Consider the following 26,583-nt stretch of genomic DNA (forward strand, 5'->3'; position numbering starts at 1 on the left):
GTTATTTCCTATTTCAAAGATTGAAAGTTTGATCCTGTGTGTAATTTGGTAGATAATAATTTTGTTTTAAAAATATTTAGAAAATTATAAATAAACTTTTCCTCTAGCATTCCTCACAGTCCTTGGTAAAGAGGGAAGCTGTGATGTAGAAAAAATAACAATCTATTATGGCTACCTTTGCCAAAATAGCCTCTCTCATTACAGGTCCAGTTTGACTCGGACCTCAGAATTTTTTGAACTAAGAACAACTCAGGCCATTGTGATTTAGAAGTATTCTGGTGCTACAGAAGATACCAAGATGGTCAGGAGACAATGGCAGCATTAGAAGGCCCTCACTGAACAGAATATATAATTCCATTTAACAGCTGCTGAAGCTCATTAAACTATGCTGGCATGAATGATTCTTTACAACTACAAAAAGGAAGAAAAACAGATAGCAGCCTATTTACAGATGCAGCAAGAGCTGTCCCTTGTTTTTCAGCTTTCAAGGGAACCAAAACATGTCTGCATAATAACTTCAACCTACAATTCAACACTATTTAAAAGTGTAGTTTGCTATAAGCTTGAAAACAGATTTTTGCACATTTCCAAAACATTCCAGCATAGTTTCTTAGTGTACTATTTCCAGGCTCCCTCTTACCTGTGGGGAAAGACTAATCAGGAAGCAAACAGCTGGCCCAGCCAATCTCTCCAGGCACACACCCCATCCTGCACTCCAACTTTTCTCTCCAAACATTCCCTGTACTTCATGTCCTCAATCTGAGGAAAGTATACCACAGATACTATCCACCTTTCTAGCTTAAACTGGCTGTTCTTGTCTTTTTATGAAAGCTTCAGTGCTTTTTATTTTTTACTTTAGATTCTCTGCCACTTCCAGAGTGATGTTAAGTAAGTCACTATTGGGAAGATTGAACTGTGGCACCTCAAACAGTGCCTCACATACAGCAAAGACCCAATAAATGTCATCTAGAATTTCATCATTACCACCACTTATTAAGACATCATTCACCAATGTTACTCATTTCACTTGTACATCATCTACTCCACTACAAGCAAAACTTCTTGAGGAAAAATTTAGAATCTGGGAAAAGTACAGCTGCATATTAGCACTTTCCTTGCCCTCCTCCCTCTTCCACCCCTTCCATATTCTCCACACCCTCCTTCCCCAAACACATACAGAGGAGGTTTTATAGGCATTATCTTGGCCACTGAGAAAAAGTGAAGGTTTAAGAACACATAAGAATGGTCTTTATACTGTTTACACAGACTTCCCCTAAGGATATTCTTCCTACAAAGAGAAAGTGGTACCATGCAAACAGCTTCTGATTTTTCTTTTACTTTCTCAGCCTCTGTTCTTCGATATCTCTCTTACATACAACTGCCCAATATGGGGCTGCAGGTTAAAGTAGTGTAAGATGAATTATTCCAGGCCATCTCATTAGTATTCTATATTGGGTTTGGAGCAGATGCCCTACTTGGTGATAAGAAGCTATACTGTTTCTTTGTCCCCCTTCCTAGCATATAATTCCTGAGGTACCTATTCAAGGAAGTCTGGCTGGTCTCAGGTGGGATTCAAATAATCTTGGATGTCTGGTCCACATAACATCATATCATTCCACTCTTACTAGCCACCACATGGATCAAAGCTTTGTCAACTTTGTATTCTTCAGCCCCTAACACTCAATATCCCTTATGCAAGTAAGTACTTCATATTTCTTGAAGCAAGCTGTTATACACATTTCGAAAAAACTACTACCTTCAGATAGGGTCAGACACTATGATTAAGGTGCTATCATTTAATTTAACCAAATTCAAAATTCAAAGAACATTTCATAATAACAAATATTAAACCAATACTTATTGGTAAATGTCAAACTTGTCACTATGACCTACAAGGCCCTGTCCATTGCTTAGCTCTCTGACCCTGTCTAGCCCACTTGGTACTGACATATTTCATAATTTTTGCTTGATCCAACTTCTGGCTACTTGCACTTGTTCTTTTTATCTGTCTAAAATGCTTTACCTCCCAGAATCCCACATGGTGGGCTGATTTTCATGATTCCTATCTTAGGACGAAGAAATTGCCCACGGCATGAACAAAAATAGAGAATTCTCTCCACAAGGAAACAATGTAGAACAAAATCAAAAGAATGAATGCGCATGCCTGCGTATGTGCATGCATGGGTGTATGCGTTTAGGGGTAAAGGTAAGAAAAAGAAGAGCATTCAATCTATGGAGAGGGAAGAGCTAAGGAAAAGGCCTTGGGACATAAAGGAATAGAACAAGGTTGTTCAAAGAACTGAAAGTCTGTGTAGCTGGAACTTAGAGAGCAGCAGAAGATGGGGCATGTTCTCCTTAGAAGAGGCTTCAAAAGAGATGCACTATAGCATTTATGCACCTTAACACTTAACTAATATCTTAATCTAAGATATAGAGTTGTCATTCTTCATTTAAAAAAAAAATCCTTGTCTTTATTGGTGTTCTCTTATTCTTCTTTAATCTACAAATAATTATATTCTTTCATCTAAAAATAATAAATGTGTTGGTCATCCCTGGGAATTAAAATTTCCTTCAGGATAAGTAAGCTACTACTTCTGGAGATTTAGGGAATAGGACTGCTCATACCAGACTCTGAATGCTTGTTTTCTGATCCAAAACATTACCCTAACTTCTCTGGCACTAGTCCTGCCCTTGTCTCAGGCGGCAAACTGAATTATTTTAATAGGTGGTTTAATTAGCTATTAACTTATCATATACATTCAATTTGTAGCAATAACCTAAATCTGTACCAATAATCTGAATAGATTCTGTTCTATACAAAAAGAACAAATAAATTATATTTTAGTAAACTGAATTCTGAGAAACGAAATTCATACTTTTTAAATGACCTTAAATTTTTAGAATTTCTCATAACTCATTATGATTTATTTTTAATTACTCAGAGACTTAGGATCAAGTATGAAATCAATAATCAGCCCAGAATCTAAAGCAAAAGTATAGAAGGTTACATGATTATTTTATGGTACAGTTGAACAATATTCTGTGAAAAAAAATGTGAAAATTTCCTAATGTCTTATTAAATTTCTGATTGTCATAATTTATTTGAAGAAAACTTCAGGTTTATTGGGGGTAAAAGAGAATAATAAAAATCAGGCAAAATCAACTATATATCTGATATGGCCATCAAAACATATGAAAAATAACAAATGTTTGAAAATAAAAATTTCTAGATGGGCTTTTCATAGTTTAAAAATTAAAATTCTAAAAATAATTTTAGTCAAATGTGAAAGTTAAAATTAAGTAATTTAGTAAAATAATTTCCTTAGTGTGCAATTTAAGATCTACTAAGTACAAAATGTGAATGTTCAAATTTAAATATCTAAATTTGAAACTTTTACTAATTCTTGGATTCATTTCAACATTATTACACTCAGTGCAAGTAAATCTTCACTTAAACAGGGTAACAATGTTTCTATAGCATTAACATCACATCCTGAATATATATATATATTTATCTCTACTGACAGTAGAAATAATGACTATAAGTGCTATTGCTTTATGGCACTGATACTTACCTATATTTAACTGCATGTACTGCTATTACATAAATTTTTCTTTACTTATAGACAATTGGTATTAGCACTTTCACTTTTTGAAAGTTTAACTCTTTAGCAAAAAAGCACCAAACCTAAAATTTAGAAATAGTGGTCAGAAGCACAAGGAAGCACATTGAAATGAAACAGTTTATGATACCTTATCACACTGAATAATGCTTTATATTTTCCAACATGCTTTCCAAAATATATCTTACATCTTGAGACCTTCTTGTATTGTTTTTGAAAGGAGAGCTATGGAGAGGTTCTGATGTTACTCATATAGTTGTAAATGTATCTGATGGACTACATTCATTAATTTCTTTAAACCTGCAGGATGCTGAAGTCTGTGGGGACAGTAAGTTTACATTTAGCTTTGGTGCTAAATGAATTCCCAATCTTTTTATTTATTATTATTTTATTTGTGTCAAAAAGCCTCAATTCTCAAAGTATTGGATCACTGAGCTTATATAACAATCAGATCTAAAAAGTAGGAAAAGCAGATTATCACCTGGCAAAATTAACTTACCCACTGCATTTTCATTACAAATTTAAAAAGTGTATACTAATGAGTAGTAATTTGTCCATGCCTAACAACTAAAAAAGCATATTAAATAAATATTTAATTCATTGACTATTATTTCTAATAATAAGCACATTCAGAGAATAAGGTATTGTTTTCATTTTATTTACTGGCTTTTGCCATTAAGAGCAAGATCAAGAAGAAAAACAATAATAAAAATCACTATTGGGGCTGGGGTTGTGGCTCAGCAGTATTGTGCTCACCTAGCACGTGCGAGGTCCTGGATTTGATCCTCAGCACCACATAAAAATAAATAAATAAAATAAAGGTATCATGTCAAACTACAACTAAAAAGTAAATATTAAAAAAAAAAAAAAAACCCTGAGGGATGTAGTTGTAGATCAGTTGCAGAGTGCTTGCCTAGCATGTGTGAGACACTGGGTTTGATCATCAGTATCACATAAAAATAAAGAAAATAAAATATATTTTCCACATCTATTCAGAATCTTGAATACTTATTCTGATATAGCACAATGTGAAGAAAGTCTTTTCCATTATTTTAGTGAGACCAAACTGTGGAGCCAACCTAGATGCCCTTCAGTGGATGAATGGATAGAAAAAAAAATGTGGCATATATACACAATGGAATTTTACTCAGTAATAAAAGAGAATAAAAAATCATGGCATTTGCAGGTAAATCGATGGCGTTGGAGAAGATAATGCTAAGTGAAGTTAGCCAATTCCCCCAAAAAACAAATGCTGAATGTTTTCTCTGATATAAGGAGGCTGACTCATGATGGGGTAGGAAGGGGGAAATGGGACGAATAGAAGAATTCTAGATAGGGAAGAGGGGAGGGAGGGAAAGGGAGGAGGCAGGGGATTAGCAAGGATGGTGGAATGTGATGGACATCATTAGCCAAAGTACATGTATGAAGACACGAACTGGGTGTCAACCTACTTTACATACAAACAGAGATATGAAAAATTGTGGTATATATGTATAATAAGAATTGTAATGAAAATAACAAAAACAAACAAACAAAAAGATGGTATACTTAAGAATCATCTTGAGTAAGTTACTTCAAAAGGTAAAAGAAACAATTAACATGCTGTTACTCTTCTAATATAAAAAAGCAACTGGAAGTTTGAATTTGTCTTAATAAATCACCTAAAACTGACAGCCTTAGGAAAGTTTTATTTTTTTTTTAAATCCAAATAGTAATAGTTAGTTAAAATTTGGCTTAAGAAAAAAAGGCAATTCTGATAGCAATCTGGGCAGACATGGGCCACAAAAGTCTAAATTTCAAGTCCTACTCAGGGTTACACTTACATGCAACTCCCTTGTCTCCATTATCCCCTACCCTGGTTTTTGCTGTTCTCTCAGGGAGGAAAGGGTTTACATAGGTGAGGTATTTATAGACATAATCACTATGAAATGAAATGCAGGTTCAAATCAGAGTTTTAGGATCAGGAAGAGTAAGTATCATTCAAATGAATCACCACTGCTAATTTTAGAAGCTCTTATACTTCCTTTAGGAAGCTCCCATCCAAGGATGTGCCCATTTTTACTTTGGCAATCATAAATAAAAATGAAAGGTACAATAGTCATGATGGTTAGTCAGTATGGTGCTATTATTTAAACATTACTAACTTTACAGAAACATTCAAGTTATGATTATCTAGCATCCACGTTGACAGTATCTTATTCTCAGTAATTGATCTACTACAGTCCATTTTAAAAAGCTTATGGAGTTGGGAGTGCAACTCAGTGGTAGAGAATGTGCCTACCATGTAAGAAGCCCTGGTTTTGACCCCCAGCACTGAAAAAAAAGATGATGTCCTAGTTCATGTATTATATTTTATTATGCTGATACAAACGTGAAATTTAAAAAAAAAACCATTAGGAAAAAAAAAACACATGAAAGTAATTAGTAATGGTTTCTAATTTATGCAAAATGTTAATTTATCTTACATAAGTGCACATTAACTTTGTCCAGGTTAATTGTAGGAATGTAATACTGTAAATTTTTAAAGTTAGATTCTTTTTGTGAAATAAAAAAAAATGTACTAGATCTTATTTCAACTATATAGCACACTGTTAATATTTTTAAATAGCATTTTAGATTGTTACTGTGGAAATGTGGGGAACAAAACGAAACAAATAGTAGGTATCAATTTTAAAACTAACCAGAATGACTTTATGGAGGTTTGCATTTGTTGGTTTAAGAATATCTAAGAATGTTGTAATTTTTACAACTGAAGAAAATTCCAATAAGCAATTATTATGTGAAGGAAATAAGCAAATAGAAGAGGAAAATGGAAATTTTAGAAAGCAGTGAGGTGGTGGGGGTGCTTGAAATAACACACTCGGAGAACCTAAAGATAGTGAAGGTCAAAGAACCAGGAAAAGTTTACCCATTTCTTCCAACCTATAGTCATTCCCTGGGAAATAATGTAGGTTCCCTGGGACACAGCTGAGTTATTTGCTCCAAGTGTTTTCTGTTTACCTATTAAAACAGGCCACATTCTCAATTCCAGACCCCAGGGCCTGACAGAGGGCTCCCCCACCCAGTCCCCTGCATTTCAGTGGCAGCCAACTAACCTCTCATGGCTGGCATGACTAATTGAGTTTTTTCACTTGATGGCTTTATGTACAAGGGAAACTTACAGGCATTTCTATACATATGTCTCTCCATTACAGCTATGAGAATGGATACGATTTTAAAATAATGAGATAATCACACTGCTTCACTATCACTTCATCAATGGGCAGTAAAGTGGGGAACAGAAGCTATAAATTCTAAATTAATGAAAATAATACATTTTTAAAATACTGTGTTTCAGAACATAAAGGATGCTGCCTTCACCTCTTTTAAAGTTTCTAATTTCAACAATTCAAGCAAATAAATATTCATATTTTAAAAATTTGCCATAAGAAAAATAAAGTTTTACAAAAACAGATGAACTAGAAACTAAGTTCATTACAGAGATTCATCATAGGCTTCTCAATCTTAAACAGCTTTCATATATTTAGGATAGAATTTATTATTTTTAGGTAATATGAGTTATTGCACAAACTGTTCAATTGAGAGGAAAAAGTCTCAACCAAGGCCTAAACTATTCTGCTGAAAACAAGAACAAATAGATTTTTAAAATAAGAATCAGTTGAATCAATATTAGTTTATTTTACATACTTGACTACCTAAAAAATAAAAACAATTAACTGATACTTTATTATTTAAAGACTAAGAAGGAAATAAAGGAGGTTTAAGTCAAATAATGTGAAAGTGATTTGGCCTTTACTTTTTTCTCTTTTCAAATAATCTATATTTCATTAATAGAAATTTTTGTGAATGGCTCACACACCTACTTTGAAACTGCAGATAAAGACAAATAGGATAAAACAGAACACTTTTTTAGAATGACTTTTAAAATACTATCTAGTATACTGGTTTTAAAAATAACAAAAAAAAATAATACATTTCTTCATTTCTCTCAAGAATACTTTCTTTTTAAGAATTACACACACACACACACCATATTCTATATACACACAAGAGTACTTCTTCTCCTATCTATCTGAAGCTATCTAAAAATATACAAAGAAGGTTTAAAAGTTATTTAATTTGCACCATTTTTACCCAAGCTTTTAAAAAATATATCAAAAAGAAAACAAGGTATCCAGTTTTAGTAAACAAGATAATTGCTCTTCAAGTGGATCCTTGAAGTCTGAGGCAGTAGGCAGCTGCAAACATCCGACTGAAAGCCAGTTTGTGGCTTCACAGCTTCCAGTCGAGGATGTTTACAGTCGCTCACTGTCAACAGGAATAAGCCTTCTTCAGCTTTTGGTTTGGTTAACCTGAAGAAAGCTTCCCAGCAGGTGTTTCTCAGATATACAGACAACAATTTGTAAATTTTTTTTTAAAAAAGCCCCTAACAGAAATATTCTAGAAAATGTCTCAAATTCAAAACAAGCACAAAGCTTCATGAATGTCTTCTGTTCATCTACCAAGTTTCTATAAAATGTTGTGATACACTGAGACCGCATATGCAAATAGCTTTCAATCATTACTGTTGTCTACAAGAAACAACAGGCAAGAGACCACGTTACTTAATATGGCTCCAGCATGCATTATGTAATAAAAATCCTTCTTATAGCATAAGTAAGCAAACATAGAAACTACACTCTTTTAACAGCATAATATGCACATGTAACATTAAAAAGCTGCAGTTAAGTGAATTTAGACTATAAATAAAAATAGGAAAAGTTATAAATTCTGACCAAAAAAAGAGAGACTTACGTGCTGTTTATAGATCACTTTTGTTCTGAAATCTGCTCCCAGGGAGAACTTGTACAGTCAGCTGATTTTTGAAAGAGTAAGCAACAATCAGAAGAAAAACAGAAAGGAATAACGAGGTATATAACACACTTGTATCCCATTGTGTATCAAAGTTTCCCACTGGAAAAACACAAAACTTATCACTCTCAGCGGAGTGACGCACATTAACTCCAAATTTGAATGTTTTGAATTCCACTCCCATTCTCTTATGAAAATAAATGAGGAAAACTGAAGGTTAAGCTCTATCAGTCACTACTTTCCTAAGGTAATTTAAAACCCTTATGAGTCCAGTAAAAGATTAAGCTGATACAGAAAAGTGGGTGTGCTTTTCCCTGAGATTTGGTTTTAGATGAAGTTGCCATAGGTTCTTAAGTTGCAGAAGACTTAGGAGTTTGTGACACCAACCCAGAGCAAAAACAAAATCCTCACAAACAGGAGCAGCATCATGCTTACTGAAATTAACAAAAGTGAAAAGCTCCATAAATTACTTTCTCAAAGCAAAGGATAACTCTATCCCATTAAGGTTAAGGAAGTTAATCTTTGAGGCAGCAGGTGAAAACAAGCTGAATTATGTTGTGGCCTTTTTCTTTATTAACTAAGGACTTTGAACTATTAAAACTTCCTAGGGAACCACATTTTCTCAATGGGTCAAGTCACATAGGGGAACAAAGCAAACTTTATCAGTGCTGTGCAATTCTACATTCCAGAAATTCTTAGTATTTGGCATTCATATACCACTGCTGACCAGAGTTTGAGTCAATCCTTCAAACTCAGCAGCAGTTATCAACCTCATGAACTCTCACCAAGATACCCATTTCTTTTAAGTTATCCACAAATACACAGGCAGGGTATGCTTTAATTAAAACAGATAAGTCCCCAAACTTACACCCTACGAGGAAATTGTGTATCAGTTACCATTTACAAAAAGAAAATATTTTTACTTCCACAAATTTTTCAGAAAGTGATAGATCCCCAGGGGCGGGGGCTATAGCTAAGTTGGTAGAGTGCTTGCCTTGCATGTACAGGGCCCTGGGTTCAATTCCCAGCACCACACACACACACACACACACACATACACACACACACACACACACAAAAAAAAAAAGGTCGTAGAAAGTGATAGATCCTCTGCTTGCCTTGGAATCTTACCAATTTTGAGTAATAATTTTAAATTAAAAATGATTAATGGAAACTGACTTAGTATATACTAAGCAAATCACTTTGGATAACAAATAATTCCATGAACATGTAGTGAGATTAACCTTAGCACAACTTTGAAAATCCAGGTTTTTACTCAGCAGTTTATGAACAGATATAAAACATTTTCTAAAGAGCCAAGCATGGTAGCACACACCTGTAATCCCAGATATTTGAGAGTTTGAGGCAGGAGGATTTCAAGTTTGAGGATAGCCTCAGCAACACAGTAGATCCTGACCCAAAATAAAAATAAAAAGGCCTGGGGAACGTAGCTCAATGGTAGAGCACCCCTAGTTTCAATCCCCAGTCCCCCACATACAAAACAATAAATAAACAAATTATCCAAAGAAAGCATGGAAGACCACAAGATCATAGTTCACAAGAGTTCATAAATGGAAGGCCATTTTACCAGTTATCAGTATAGTACTTCATGGCCTATATGTATAGATTTCTTTTTCAGCAAGATCCAAGCAAGATGGTATCTACGTAAAAGCTAAAGCATATTTATTCCAATAGATACTGAAAACTTTTGTTAGTTTTGGTGAGATTTAGTATTATTTAGGTGTTTAAACTATTTGTTTTTTGGTTACTGAGCTGTTTAGGCCATATCTCACTCTCTCTATATCTATCTATCTATCTATCTATCTATCTATCTATCTATCTATCTATTGTAACAGATTATCTAGACAGCTTCGTCTAACTCCATATACCTTAATTTTCTCTTACCACAACCATTCTGCAATTCTTAATCAGTAGATGAGGAGACTGCTGAATTTGTATATTTTGCATGAGTCATTTAACGCTTCCATTATATCATTCTGGCAGAGAACCACTGTTCTATAAGGACTGAACTAAGTAAGTTTGCTTAAGACTGAAAAAATCTTATTACTATCTGAAAAATGTGACCAGTAAATCTATTCAAAATTATGGGTTAAAAACAAATATGGCAGAATAAGATCGAATTTTGTTAAATACATCAGATTTAATGCTTGGTCATTTATAGCTCTGGAAATACCAAAAACAACTTGTCTAGCTCAAAACCATGAGTATTCCATTTCTTTAGCTCTGTTAGATGAGGTCCCTGAGTCTTCCCACCCAAAAGGTACAGCTCTGGATGTCTATACCCTGGTCAAGTTTTATACCCTTTCCCATATCTGTTTGAAGAATTGTTTAATTCCTTCTTGTGGGGAACAGTTTGGGACCAACCCCAGAAAAAAAACTTAAGAATTTTCTTAGCTCACCTAAGTGATTCAATATTGACCCTTTCAAATGACTCTTTAATAATGTACTTTCTGCAGGCTATATACATTTTAAGAATATCTTAAAATGTTATTAGGCACCCAAGCTCCCTACACCAACTATTCACAATTTATTCACATAAATGTAATGGCCCATATCTGAATGGAGATTTTAGGCACTTAGCAGTTGGTGAAGGTTACCATTGCTTATGATGTCTATGTGTCTATCTCTTTCTCTCCTAGTACTCTCCTTTAGAGAGTGATGGAAATGAAAATGTGCATGTAGGTAACCCTGGTCACCTAGAGAATAAAGCTTCTCTCTCTGCTTTCACCTCTTCCTCTCTTGTCTTTATGACCTCCCAGTCTTCAGGCCAGAGTTTTTGCAGTGGTGCTCCAGGAAGGGGTGTATTCCAAGTCAGCACAGGGCATAGTGCCCAGGCTCTGCATCCTTCCAGCTTCCCTCTCTTTGAGGCCCTACAGTTCAGGCAATTGCATTAATAGTGTTGGCATTCAGCCTCTGTCCTTTTTTTTTTTTTTTTTTTTGAAACACACATGAAGACAAACACAAGTGGTCTCTCTTCCTTTTGTAGAATGCATACCTAGAATTCATCTGAAATGGAAGTGACCTAAATGTACAAAAAAAAAAAAATCCACACTTTAAAATTAATCTTTGTCTTCTCTGATTTATTCTTTTACACTTAGCAGTCCTCATTGTTTTTAACCTAGTTCAAGGGCTTCTAATTCTCAATATACTTCTTGCTAATAAGCAGTCTTTTGTTAGCTTTTATTTATAAGTAATACAAATAAAGACCTACCTGGCCCTTGCCTTGTGAAAATGGATAGAGGGTACAGGAATTCCCTGAGAACAATTTCTCATGGCTTATGCTCACATGAAAGATTAAGAATCTGAAATTCTAGGAAGAGAAGATTATCTTGAAAGTATACAGCTTCCAGAGTTATAAAAAAAAATCTATTCTACTGTAGAAATGAACATAATTATTTTGTTCAATAAGCATTCTTTGATAAAATGACAGTGAAAATGAAGAATTAAGCTAAAAAGTATATATGTGTGTGTATGTGTATATATATATATATATATATATATATATATATATATATATCTTAATTTAAATATAACCTCAACTAAGTATTTGTTGTATGTCAAGCAATGTCAATGCATGGCTTCATTTCATCCCTGTCACAGCATGAAAAAGCAGTTGCCATCACAGGTATGTCATCAGTATCACAGGATTGAGTGTAGAAATCACACCCATCACTTACTTTCTTGTTCTGATGTTTTGTTTATTGTAAGTCTTTCTGGATCATTTGTGGTGCAAGAAGACTTCATGGGTGTGAATAAATATGAGATAATCAATAATAGTTCATTGTTAATTGAATATAAAAGTTAACCAAAAAATTAAGAGTAGAAAAGACCATTTGGTGATGAAAAAAATTAAGTCACTCACTCATTTTTCATGTATTTATTCACTGCCAAGCTCTCCTTTAAAATAGTACTGATTTACTATCTAGGCCAAGTTTTCCCAGACAGGAGCTCTCAAACTTTATCATGAGCTTTTGGGTTGTTGTCACCCTACTTTCTCCACCCACCCTGATCTGCTGGGAGCCTGTCCTCTCCAACTTTGGCTGGCATTCCTACTAGGGAGGGGGATTCCAGAGGGTCAGAGCATCATAGCTTTCAGGCTAATAAGGGACTTTCCACTCTGCTCCTCCTGCCTCAGCGCCCTCCCTTTCCTCCAGCCTACACTGTCAGCAGTTCCCAGGCAGCCTCCCTCAGACCACCTGCTGGCTCAGCTCCACCCTTCCTTGCTCAGGCTCCATTAGACTTCTTCCTCACAAAGAGCCTCTCTCACAAGAAATACTCTCCCAGTTCTGCTGAAACAGACATTTCTGAGGGAACATTATGTAAATTTAGGATGAGTTTCACTGTAATAATCATGTGGCAGAATTCAAAACTTGGTGATTTTTTTAAAAAATCAAAGCTATAATTCCCTAAACAGTAAAAATTCGACATGATTAGTACTATTCCTTCAGAGTAATAATCATTTCAGAGGCGCACAATTCTATAACAGAAACTGCCTCTTAAATATTTATTGTGTTTATAAATTTCATAATTTGAAAAACATCAATTTCTAATTCAGGTCCAAAGTACAAAGTTGATACTTCTGTCAACTTTTTCAACAAGTTAAAGGAATCTGCAACTTAATTCATTTTTTATTTTAGAAAGCATTTATAAAGTCAAAGTTAATTTAGAATCTTTTTATTAACCATTTTGTATAAGATAATATTAATAATAAATTGGCATAAAAAGTCAGGTTGACATACTCAGAAACTGAATCACTTTGAAATTACATAATCATTAAAACATGTTTTCAAAGCTATGCAATAACTGAGAACTTTAGATATTTCATCAGGTTAAAGAAAATCTAAGAAAAAAGTGATATGATCATTACTATATTAAAGTATCTTACAAATTTTCTCTAATATGGATACTTTAATACAAAGTATTAAAAATGTTGACTCATTTCAGACGTAAGAAATAATACTTTCATTCCTCAAGAGCAACATAGACAAAAGCAAGACATTTCTTGTGAATAGTTCTCTACGTGAATAAATCTAAAAAGAGGGAAGATTGCATAAGCCTTTTCTGTCCAGGTCACAATTTTGGTTTAATTGCTACTGGGACCCTCAATGTGCTTGGGATATAGTGGATGCTCATATATTGGCTGAATTGTTAAAATGCTGGTAAGGAGATTTTTTAAACACACCTTTTACAATTATACTCTATCTTTATTTTGAAAAATTTAAGAGCTCATAGTTCTCTAAAAATGTGCTTTTTTCCCCCTTTAAAAAAAAGTTATGAAATAGGCAGAGAAGTTAATAATTGATCCCAGGTAAGAGCCAGAGCCAACATATGAAGATAAGATTTCTCCATCCTGTGGTCTTGGGAACTGTCCTGAGATAGGCTATGATTCTGCCAAGATGGGAAAACAAGAAAACTGAGCCCTTCTGATAGATGTCAGTATAGACAGTCTATAACTTCCCCCTCCCATCCCCAGAGCATGAGCCTGCTTTCTCTAGGAGTGGAAACAACGATACTTATACCTCATAGAACACTCCTGAGAAGTGATACAGGTATATATGAGAAAGTACTGTAGGCCTGTTAGCTATGTTTCCTTATTATTACCTTCTGATTATTAATATGCTAGGACAGATTAATCAGAACAGTGTCTATTAATGGAAACGTACTAAACAAGCTACATGATCTCATTTAATTTTATCGGACATCAATCTCCTTAACTATAATGAGAGGGTTCATAACAATCTCTATAAAATCCTTCTAGTTATAAAATGCTTTGACTCTTCATTGCTTAAATTTATGAGGTAGAGTGGAAACTTCAGTGAGGGAGGGCTAGAAGTTTTAAAAAATTAAACATACACAAATTATGGAAGCAGACTTCTAACTGGTGTGATTTTTCTTAATATAAAGAACCACCAATTACCGTGAACTCATTCAACATCACTTCCCACACCCACACATTTTTAAAAATAGTGGGACTACAAAATTGTTTGAGAGTATATTTACAGACACAGTAGTTAGCACCAGACTTATAAAGCTTTCTGCAAAAGAACTTACTTGTCTCCAATACTGCATGGTGTGGGGACTGGGTTATAAGCAGCAAAGAGGCTCATATAGCTTATACCAGAGGCAAACAGGAAGAAAGCATACAGAAAACAGTGACAATGAAAATTTTATTCAGAGTCCAACCAAATCAGGTTGCAAGATTTCTATACCATTTCACACGAGAATGGGTAACTTAATTTAAAATAGCTCACTCACGTCAAAATCAGCAGTTACTGCAAGTTAATATTTGACTTAAAGTGTTTTGGACTATCAGTTGCTCAAATAAGAATTTATAGATTTTCAACAAAAGAAACATAAACCTATAAAAAACACCCTTCCTTTCAAAGAATAGTAATTTTAAAACCCATGTGATGATTGCATTCTACTTTATTCACCTAATTAATATTTACTCACAGCAGTTTTGTGATAAATGTGAATCACTAGAGATAATGATGAAATACAGTAAGACCACATAGTTAAACATTAAGAATAGAGGTAAGAAAAAACTCAGGTCAAACAGGGCAACTGCAGAAGCAACAGCAACAAACCACCAATTTCTGTTTTGTTTCTCTTGCTTCTAAGGAGGACAGGGTGTCTGAGAAAGTATGGAATCATTTCCACCTAGGCCCAGGTTCCATTTCTGCCTTAAAGCAGAAAATTGGAGTGGTGGCAATCTAGGATGCTCAAATGGGGAGAACAGTAGAGCAAAAAGAGTATTTCCATAAAATACAAAAGGATGGTGAAGTGGGAAAAAAGTAGGTTAAGCAAAAATAAAAGTAAAAAAGGAAAACTCCTTTTCCTCTTTTCTATTTCCTAAAGGTAATTTATTAGTGATTTCTCAAATGTGTGAACAGTATGTTACTGCCATACAAGTATCAGAAAAAAAATCTTTAATTTACTTTGTTTCATGGATGGGGTTCTAAACAAACCTGATAGGATCATGTTTCTCTATCTGGGGAATGAACTACTATTTAAAAATAAATGAACTTATCCAAATCGACACTTTTGCCATTTAGATTAGCTTAACGTTCTGTTATTTAAACAGAATACTTTTCATAAATGTGAATAAATAATTACCTTTTCTACAGATAACATGATAAAAAGGGTTACTTCCCTTCTTATAAAAAGGGGGGCCATAATATGAATTATTACAAAATTTAAGAGTAAGATGATCATGTATCATGGATTTTCTGTAAGGGTCATTTTCAATTATTCTTTCCCAATATAATCACAAATAAGTAAGACATTCTTTCAAACCTGTGTCTGACCAAGAAAAGTCATGAGAGATGAATTAAACAGCAGCAAAGAAAGAAACTAAAAGTCCTCAAAGATTTTTTGTTCCAAATTTAGTTCTGTATTGTATGAAACAAAAGCAGTACACTTATATTTCTGCTAGACTATCTATTAAGAAAAGGGAACTTATTCTATACTACATGAAGAATACTTTACACTTACCTTTTTAAAATGAACTATCCTAATTTAGAATTATTGGGGCAAAATCTATCATGGCGGTTAGTATTCTAAAACATGCAAGCCTTAACTTTTCCTTTTATTTTTTCTTTCTTTCTAAAGTTGTTCTTCAAAGTGCCTCTGGTATTTTCTAAATGTGCTCAGAAGTCCTACGGCTATGGCAGTTTTTTAATAAAATAAACATAGCAATCGAGTACCTGCAGTTCTGTTAACAGTATTGTTTGTGTTATAAGCCCCATCCACAAAGGCTACAGAGATAATATCCAGTACAAACAAACATTACTGAGATACCAGTGGCATCTTAAAGCAGCACACCCAAGTTTCAAAATGCAGAAGAGAAAAATTTTCCACTCCCACGATGCTCAACTCCCTGGTAAAGCACATGTCAGGGAAAAGAGAGTGACACTGCTGCTGTTACTGTGAATTCAGGGAGGAGGTGTGGGTGTGAAGCAAATCAGCAATTCTCTCCATTTTTTTCACCATCCTTCCCCATCCCAATTTATCTCTTCTTTTCCACATTCTCTCTCTCTTTTTTTCTCCATATTTCTACTTTTTACTACATATTTCCATATTGTCTGATTTTAACTGCTCTCCAATTCCAACAAAAAAGATGGATTTGACCTTTAATTTTGTTGCTTAACATCAATCTCTGAATTTCATAAAATACAGATGCATAGACCCTACTGAAAAATATTTCAAAGGAATATGCACAGTGCAAGGAAGGGGCTGCAGTGGGCTGAAGTAAAGGCTGGGGAAAAAATTTCTCCAGTGGTTTACAATGCCCAAATTCCCAGCTGAGGGAAAAGTTAAACCCTTCAGGGAAAAAATGGCCTGAGTCAGCCAAGAAATGCTAGGAGGTAAGACATAAAGGTTGGTGCAGCCCTGTAAGAATCACATGAGCCAGTACAATCCACCTGCCAGGCTGAACAGGCAGCTGAAACCTGAGGAGCAGCTCCTCTTTCTAAGTTTGTCCTTTGCTTCTAGATCCCAAAGACTTAAAATTGAGTAAGGATGACATGCCACCCTTTAAGACTAGGCCCAGCAGAATCCTTACTCCTTCCTAAACAGACTCATCTTCCCCAAACTCCTGCATATCTTTCTTTTGCTTCTTAGTACTACTATTAAGTTATCTTCTTGACCGACCCTCAGTAGTCTCCCCCAACTTAAGGCCCTACCACAAGATAAAACTCTGTACCTTAGTTTTCTCAATTGTAAAATGAAGCTATGTGTTAGTATAGAGTTAAAAGGATTATATAAACTAATATTTGTAAAGTATTTAAAACAGTATTTGTTACACAAAATGTAAGAATTTGTTAAATAAAATGAAAATAAATCATCTTTGAATACATGTATCCAGATCCAAATGACAAGAAGGTCTTCATAATGGCAAAAACAGGCTTCAAACAATAAAATAATAGCAAATATACTGATTTCGTAGTGTACCATCCATCCAAAAGACTTACTAGGGACTGAGAAAGATTTCTGAAGAAATGAGGCTTTAACTTAAAGTTGCATATTTAGTTAATTCTGATCCCAAGACACTAATTATTACTGAAGAAATAAGTCTATCTGCTGAAAAAACACCTTACAAAATGAAAGTATGAGACTTCACCCTTAGTCTGGGGCATCTTGTACCTGACTATTCAGTATTTCAATGGTTTGCATTCTTTAGGCCTTATTAAGATAATATTATTTAAGATGTTTCACTGTACACTCCATTTTTTAAAAAAGTATCTGAAGTAAAACATTTATTTGATTAAGAAAAAATGATGCATTTTTCATTTTCACATAGGCACTATGAAATAAAAAGAACAGGATAAAGTAAGGAATAAATAGTAAAAGAGATGGTGAGAAAATAAGGTCAGTTTCATGACAACTGGACTGTTTACCCTGCTTGTTATATGTGAATATATAAATAATATAATGTGATATATAATAATATAATTAAAACTTATAAAAAGGAAACAGCACATTTCAAATTGGAACTATATATTTGTACAGTATAAAATTATATCATGAAAATGAAAACTAGTTTAAACTTTAATCTCCTATTTAATCACCATTTTTAAGGTAGAAAAAATATTCAAAAAATGTCTAAAGTGCCAAAAGTAAATTACTAAAAAATAGTAAATACATGTTTTTATTTTTCTGTCAGAATTTAACAAGGCTTAGAGCAGTGGCACATGTCTATAACCCCAGCAACTTTAGAAACTGAGGCAAGGATCACAAGTTTAAGACCAGCCTTAGCAACTTTAGTAAGAGCCTATTTCAGAAAAAACAAAATACAAAAAACAACACTGGATGTAGTTCAGTGGTATAATGCTACCCCTGCATTCCATCTCCAATACCAAAAAAAAAAAAAAAAAGAGAAAGAAAAGGAAAAAAATTAGATAACCATATTAAAAATTACTTCCAAACAAACGCTGATTTCATAAATATAAGACCAAGAAATCTTACAGACATTCTCTAAGTGATAGTAATAAAATATTTTTAAAAAATATATTCATATTTGACATTTTTGTAATTCTTCAGTTATAGCAAAATTCTACTCACAAATATTCAAGAATTATAGTTTTTCATGAAGATAGTTCCTGTGAATTCTTGTTTAATAAAAAAGTATTAGCACTGATACTTTTAATCTACACTAATAGAACTGACTTATAAAAGTTTATGTTAAAAAATATATATATATATATTGAAGTATTACACTTCTCTAAATTTTAGTATTGTACTTTGAAGAGTTCTAACTTTTGCAGGAATAAAAGTACTTTTCATTTAGACAAGAAATTTCCATTACTTGTGTATTAAGAAGCCACACCCCATACAACTAATGACAAGAAAACATTTCAATTCAGACCTCTAACTTGGCCTGAAGCAAGTTAAGAAAAAAAAAAAAGACTCAAAAAATACAAGGCAACTCACATTTTCAAAGAAAGGAAACTTTTGCTAAATAAGTCGCAATTATGCTGAAGAATTTATATGCTAAGCACGACTGAATATAAAAACACCAGAGCAGTCAACCATAGCTTTAGCACTTTCAGTATGATTAACAGAATGAACCTTCAAAGGTCAATTAAATGTCAACACACTTTAAAGAGATATTCTTAAAGTCTGGTCAATGTATAATAGCATCTCATAATTTAAGGGTATCCTTCTTAATTTAAGTATAATGCGCATGTGATATATGTACATATATATGCAGGCTTACAATATTTCACCAACCAGCTTACAATAAAAAGTCACCTGGCATCTATTCTAGAGTTTTGAATATCTTAATGTTTTTCAAGTTATGAAATAATTTTAAAAAACACAACTTTGTTACTATATAGCATTATTCAATGAAAATGAAACACAAAGTTGGCTTTTATATTGAGATTCAACTAAAGGTGGATTAAAAATGTGTATGTAAAAATTGTTATTGAACATATGTAGCATTTGTATGTCATTATTACCTAAACAATACAGTAAAATAACTATTTACATTGCAGTAAGTACTACAAGTAACCTAGAGGTGATTTAAAGTATCCAGGATGATGTATGTAGGTTAAATGCAAATACTACTACACCATTTTATATAAACAACTTGAATATTCACATATTTTGGTATCTGTAGGAAAGTGGATCCTGGAACCTATCCAGCATGAATACTAAGAAATAAGTGCAAATTATAAATTCTCAAGACTAAGTTTATATAGTAGATGAATCTATTTTTTCTATCATAGGAAGTCAATCCTAAGGATAATGCATTTTTGTCCCCAATACATATCATCTGGTATATAATCTATCCCCAAGTAATCTTTTCTGAATTCTTGTGGTTGAAAAGCTTCTCAGAAAAGGTATATGCCAATTGAAAATAGAAATCTGTGGGACTGAACAAGTCCTGAAGGTACTAAATGCTTGTATTGATATTTTCATCTAAGAACACAGTAAGATCTCCAATTTCATCTCCCCTAAAGAAGGTCAAATTATCATAGATCCTCAGAATGAGAAAGGCATATCAATGTCATTTGGCCCAATCCACTCCATTAACAAGATAGGGAAATGTAGAACATCTTGACTTGACTCTTACAGCTCCTTGGCAGAAACTTTTCTTCCAGTAAATATAAACACACACACACACACACACACACACTTCCATTAGGATTTTATGACTAGGTTATAACTGACCCAACAGTTGTGACTACTGTAAGAATTCAGAGGAAGCGCATATCCTCAAGATGTTAATGATTTTCCAAGAAGGTATCAGAAATGGAAGAATAAAAGTAGAAACCGATAGTTCAAAAGGAAATATCACTAATGAACTAAGCTATCATGGTTGTTCCTAAAATTATGGAAAGATAATGTTAGATTAGAACGGGACTCTGTTTTTTTTTTTTTTTTTTAAATGTCACCCTATAAACCAGGCAGGAGAGATTCAATTTCATTAGAGGATTTTAAATTTAGAAAACCTAAAATAATAAAAGCAAAGACTAGTCTAGGAATACATGTGCAAGAGAGAAGAGAGGTAAAGAAAAAGATTGGGGTCCCTCATAGGAAGTACTGGGGTGCTGTAAGAAACAAATAAGCTGATGGGAAAGAAAGTACACTAACAAATATGAATTGCTCAAGAAATTTAACTACCAGGGGACAGGGGCCTCTCTAACCATGTTCCTATGTTTTGGTGGCAAATTCTCAAAAAAAGCAAATCTAGGATTAAATTCTGGAACCATTCCTACAGAATTACAGATAGAAATCTCTTAACCTCAATGATTCCAAAAGCTAGATCACAAGGGGGGAGATAGCTGCCATTCTTAGGCCTCTAAAAAGTAAAGGACCACTGATAATTAAATGCAAAACCAGGATTAAAACTTTAAGACAGATCACATAATCAGACAAATTGATTAAGGAAAGAATATAATTAAATGTTAAGTAAGGTGGTGCAAAAAGGGAAGAGGATAGAGGAGACTCCACCTGAGCCAGGAAGTGACATGATGAAACCGAATTATTAGCTGGCACCACATACAGTCCACATATTTCTCCTATCCCTTTTCCCTCTGCTCAACAATTATTATTTAGTAATGTGCTTTTCCATTGTGTCCAGAGCTACTTATCTCCTCCAGTGTTGCCTTCTTTTCTGTCTTCTATATCAACACTCCCGAGCTAAAAAAGAAAATTTTAAAAGTTACCATAATAAGTTAAAAGCTACATATATCAAGTATTACTGCATGGCAATTAATAGCTGATGATACTTTAAAAATCTTATAATTTCCACTCCTTTGAGGCTGGTAAGGACACTGAAGTTTAGGGGGTCAAGGATGCAGCTCAAGGCCACTGAGGCAATAATGTCAAAGCTAGGTTTGGAAGTAAGTCTGGCAGATTCCTCACCCTATTCTTTGAACATCTCTCCTACACTCTTTCCATTTTTTCCCAATAAACAAATTCTGACATATGTGTTGGGGATTTTATGGATACAGAGCTTACAGGAGTGCTTATATGAGGTTGCAGATACAAGATTTGACAATAGAAGGCAGAGAGATTGGGTGACAAACACTTGACTGCCAAATTATCAGCTTCAGGAACAAAATCTTCAAATTAGCATTGAAGAGACAGCTATCCATCCAGTATTCTTTTCTGTTCCCTCTCAGACCTTCTGTACCTTAGGACTCATTCTCAATCATTTGCTTGAAACCTTATCTACCCAGTTGAAAAGGGGAAAGAGCCTGGGATTGCCCCTCCCACAAATCACCCACAGGTTGGGGAGAATAGAGCAAATAATGTACTAGTAGGAGGTGTCTGTGAACTCTAGTCTTCAGCCTTGTGCAATACCAGTCTTAACTGTGTTTGTAGCTTTTATTTTCGTTTACCTGCAGAGGTGGTTCATGGAGGGGGGAGGGAGGGCTTTCTGGCCACAGGGCTCAAATAAAAGATGAACCAATAGGTCTGGTACCATAAGGAAGTGATCAGAGCAGTGAGCATCTGGGGAGCTTTTTACATGTTCCTAGGAGAAAGCAACACTTGCCATTACAGCACTGGCAAGAAAATTGTAATGCTCATTCTTAAAATTTAGTGATTAACTCTCACTTTGGAAGGAGCTTAAGAATACAGTTAGATTCTCTTCACAGACATTCTGATTCTGTAAGTGTGGAAGGTACCCAAGAATCTGATGTTTTGCTAGTTCTACAGGTGATTTTGATAAAGTTCTAAGGACCACATCCTGAAATACATTGCTCCAACCATTTACAAGGCTGACCAATTAGCAAATATGAGTGGAGAACACAAACTCTATAAAGAAAACTTGTTCAAATATCAATGCTAATTTCTAGGATGAGAGATCACTTTTAAATAAAGCTACTCTGCTTTTGAGAAGTTTCCAGGTCTATAAATGTTAAGACCTTTGTATTCCCCTGATGTCACCAAATGGACTTTTATATAAGCCCTTTAAAAATAACAGCATATCTCACTATGGTACACCTTGCATCTCTCCTACACACAGTACTTGTCTATAGAGTGAAGACCCTGACTAAATGCTACTTCCAGTGCTTAATTTACATTTGGTGTAAGGTTGGAGATAGTTCTTAGTGTAGATTTATTTGATTTCAAAAGGAGCACTTCCCTTCAGACAATGAATCGAAAGATTTCATTCATGCTATTTTTAAAACAAGTTTAAAAATTGAACAGTACTTGAGCAAAGTATTATGGTTATGATTAGGACATTTAATTAGACATTCAACCATAATGCAAACAGCCACTCATTATTTAAGAAACAAATCTTTCAAAGACTCATGTTCTTCAAACAAAATTAAGTCATGAAATATATTATCTTAAATCAATATTGCTAATCTTTCTCATAGAAACCCTACCAATTTCTTTCTTTCAAAATGCAAACCCCTATTTTAAGCTATAAATTTTGGGGATGCATTCTAGAATTAAGCTCAGTTTTTCTGTAAATTCTTCCTTTGATAACTTCTTTCTCTGTAGTAAAGCATGATGATAATTCTCTTTAAGGACAGGTAAGATAGATTTCTAATTATTTATATCTGAGCACTAGGTATTTTACTCAGCAAATAGTTGTTGAATACCTTAATGCACATCTATATTTTAAAAAATCAACTACTGTTACTATAAGCTCCACCAAGGGAGAAACCATCCAGTGGAGCACTTGACATGTAAAAGGCACTTTCATGAACGGTGAGAAAACTAGGGGACTTCGTCTTATAGTGAACAAAATAACTTCTTTTGTATAAACTCCTAGCAAAGTGTCCGTGCAATATTTGAGAGAATTTTGTTCATGGAAAATGTTTGACTTGACTTTCTTATGAAAAATAAATATAGGTTATCATGATAACCAAAAGTTAACACTTCATTGTTTTTCAAATCAATCTGCATTGACAATATTTCAATAACTAATGTCAGACCAAACCTTTAACATTAATTATTTATCAAAATTATACATGCCACTAACACATCTCAACAAAGATTATGTAAGTGCGCTCTCTAGGCGTCAGTGATACTGAACACAGTAGCTATTTTCAATCCTTCATTAAAATTAGATCAAGATGTACTTGTATTTTGTGTTACAGTTCCTGTAAGGAAGATTTAAATTACTTTACTATATACTTTGGTTACAAGTAACATTTTCTTTTTCTTCTTTGTCAGAAGAGCCCCCATCTCCCAACAAAAGTTTTCAGCAGAAATAAGCAATACAGAAACTAAAACGACAAACACAAGCACCTGCCCTGTTTACTCTCTTCCTTGCATAAAAAATGATTTGTTTTCCCTCTAAACTGAGTCCAGAAGGACTTGCTGGGGGCACCTGCCACTTCACCTAACTCTTGACTCTCTGTGTCCATCCTAGCCCCCAGGATTCCAAATGGCGCAGCAAAGTAGATCAGTCTTACAAATCATAAAACAAGCAATTCCGGGTAACTTATTTTTCCCGGAAGATAACCTATAAGTATTAGTGTTTTTAAATATCAAACTTAAAAGTTGCTTCTTAGTAGGCTGAAAGGTGAATCCAGGCGCATGTAAATATATCCTGGCCTACCGCTTCGTAACTCCTGCACCTCGTTGAAGCACAGAAAAATCTCAAATGGAGATTAATTTTAAAAACGGGCACCACAGATCATGTAGCTGTGGCCCCATATATCATATACAAGGAGATCTAAGTGGTTCAATCGTTTGTCCAAGGTCAAGCAGAGCCAGTTACAGGCAGGGTTGCTTGGCGACCTTCTAACCTTTCCGCCTGCCCCCCTCCTTGCACAGGCTCTTGGCAGCCCCCGCCCCTGAAAGGTTCCCACGGATACGGTTCGCAAGTCAGTGGCATGTCAGTGCCTCTCCAGCGACGGCACTTTTATTTGTTCTCCCCGCCTGCTCCAAAAAGTATTAAAGGCTCCCTCCATGCCTTCTCCCTAGCCAGGCGCCCCAACCACTTGAGCCCATCGCTCTTTAAAACCGACTCACCCTCAGCTTGGTCTGGGGAGCCCTCGGACGAACTCCGGCCTTCCCCGCAGTCCCCGCCGACCGCGCCGCGGCCCTGGCTGACGACGAGTCTAGAAAGTCACCGGCGGTGACCGCAGACGCGAGGGGCGGGCCGCGCCGCGCCGCCCCGCGGAGGCGCCGCAAACTTTTCCCGGCTCGCAAGTTGCCCAGCTCCGCGGCCGCGGACCGACTTCCTTCGCCCGCCGCCGGAGCGAGGGGGCGCCCCTTCCCCGGGAGGGGGCTGGGCGAGCCGAGAGACCGTCAGTTTGGGGCCGAGGGAACGCGGGCGCCCGGTACTCTGAGGCGCGCCGGGCCAAGCCCAGCGCATTGTCTCCGCAGCTTCGGACCAAGACCCAGCGGCAGTGGCAGGAGCAAGAGCAGTGAGGAGTTGCGGTCCCAAATTTGCCGCCCCTTTTCGCCGTCGCCGCCCACTGCGTTCTTTGTGTGTCTCTAGCCGTCCTTGGGCAGCTCCGCCGCTCGCCTGACAGCTGATGGGCTCACCACGCCGGGTCCCGCGTCCCCTCGGCGGCCACCGGCGAAGCATGGCCCAGCTGGCGGAGGAGCAGGGAGGAGTGTTGACAGATGCTATCTTGGAGCGGTGGCCGCCGAGGGAAAACGAAGACTGGCCTGCGACCAGTCTAGCTCCGCACTCCCTCTCCAAGACCCGGTCGGCGCCGAGACCCTCCCTTCGCGGCGGCCCTCGCAGCCTGGTCCGGCACCCAGTGCCCGGCTCCGCGGACGGGCGCGCTCGGTCAAGAATCCTGGGGAACCTGCTCCGCCCCTTGGCTCTAGCGCCCTCCAATGATCTCGGCCTACAGGGGGCAGTTCTGTCCAATCAAGTGTTGGGAAGCCCGGCCAGTCCCCGAGAGTGCAGCCAATAGAACGCGACTCCGGCAACACACCCGCCCTGATCCACTAGGAACAAACCGCTCACAGCCCAGAGGTGGGACTCGATCCTGGCGCCCAGAGAGACAGGTCGAGCGGCAGCTGGGTCGCAAAGTGGAGAGACAGTCTGTGGGAGCGACGTCTGATGTCCAAATTGCGGTTATTATAAGGAGCTGATGTAAATGGAAACCCGCAACACACTACTTTTGTAGGTCATCAAAATCCACACCCACACTTTTCTGGGGAAAGTGCATAAAAGAAAGCTGCACAATCCGTCCTAGCACTATTAAATATTCAAGTTAAGGCTTTTCCTTTTAGAACACTACTTTAAACCAGGTGCAGGCCAGTCCCAAGCATTTGTAGTCTTAATACATCTGACAGAACACCCGGTATCTGAAAAAGGTTAGTTTCTGTCCTGCTCCAAAACGCAGAATGTCACTATTGCCACTGCAATGTTTCTTTTCTTTTTTCTTTTTTTTTTTACCTGAAAGAAAATTGCATTCAAGAATGAAAATATGAGTTCATGAGTTCTGTATCTGAATTATTTTTTATCGTGGACTTTATTTCTATAATAAAGTCACAGGAACTATCTTTAATGGAGATGAAAGAATATAGATATAGATGATATATATGTATGATTATCTATTTATCTACCAAGACTTGAGTAAAGTGCTGGCTATAAGTGACTGCAGCTCTTGATCACAGGACCTTGTCATTAATTAGCACTCCGTAGTATTTTCTAATTTGACTTGAATAGTATGTGAAGTTAATAAACTTTATTAAGTTCTTTATTGAAAGACTACACGATGATGACAGCAGTTTTTTGGTAACAAATATTTGCATATTTTAAAAATAAAATTACACTTATTTGTATGCTTCGAATTGTCATGATCAGTTTATTTCTTCTGGCAATGAACTTCACATAAATTTTTTTTTGTACACATGTGACACGATCCTTCTGCATAAATTTCTTTGATGACCAATCTCATTTTTTAAAAAGATCCTCTGTACCGTGAACCAAAGAGGAAAAGATATAAAAGAAAAATTACTATATTACCATTTTCAAAGAGGAAATTACTATATAACATATTGCTTTCATGGTTGAAACCCACTGTGCCTTACCACATTTGCTTCAGGGAATAGCATGAAGCCCAAGACTGAGTTTTGTCAAAAGATGCATAAGTCCTGGATTGACTTTGAGCAAATCTTTTAATGACTAATTTGATAATAAGAAGCT

At 35.7% G+C, this 26,583-nt stretch overlaps 1 protein-coding gene across 7 annotated transcripts in view; it reads right to left on the reverse strand.

Moving 5' to 3' along the window:
- Nucleotides 1–25,714, reverse strand: part of LOC308650120 (uncharacterized protein) — a 43,306-nt gene extending 17,592 nt beyond the window's left edge. For 2 of the 7 annotated variants that reach the window (XR_014022250.1, XR_014022251.1), the window contains exons 1-2: nucleotides 9,811–10,293; nucleotides 8,418–8,478 (exon numbers count right to left, since the gene is read on the reverse strand). Coding sequence is in view for 4 of the 7 variants with exons in the window: in XM_081296090.1 (XP_081152216.1) it covers nucleotides 24,541–25,005 (465 nt within the window). In the remaining 3 variants the exon portion in view is untranslated. Of the gene's footprint in view, nucleotides 1–8,417; nucleotides 8,479–9,810; nucleotides 10,294–11,706; nucleotides 21,144–21,847; nucleotides 21,982–24,443 lie in introns of those variants that run through there. The other 5 variants (XM_081296090.1, XM_081296091.1, XR_014022249.1 and 2 more) reach the window with 4 other exon arrangements.
- Between the last annotated feature and the right edge of the window lie 869 nt (nucleotides 25,715–26,583).

Source organism: Spermophilus citellus (genome assembly GCF_964194105.1).
Source record: "Spermophilus citellus genome assembly, chromosome: 5".
Lineage (NCBI taxonomy): Eukaryota > Metazoa > Chordata > Mammalia > Rodentia > Sciuridae > Spermophilus > Spermophilus citellus.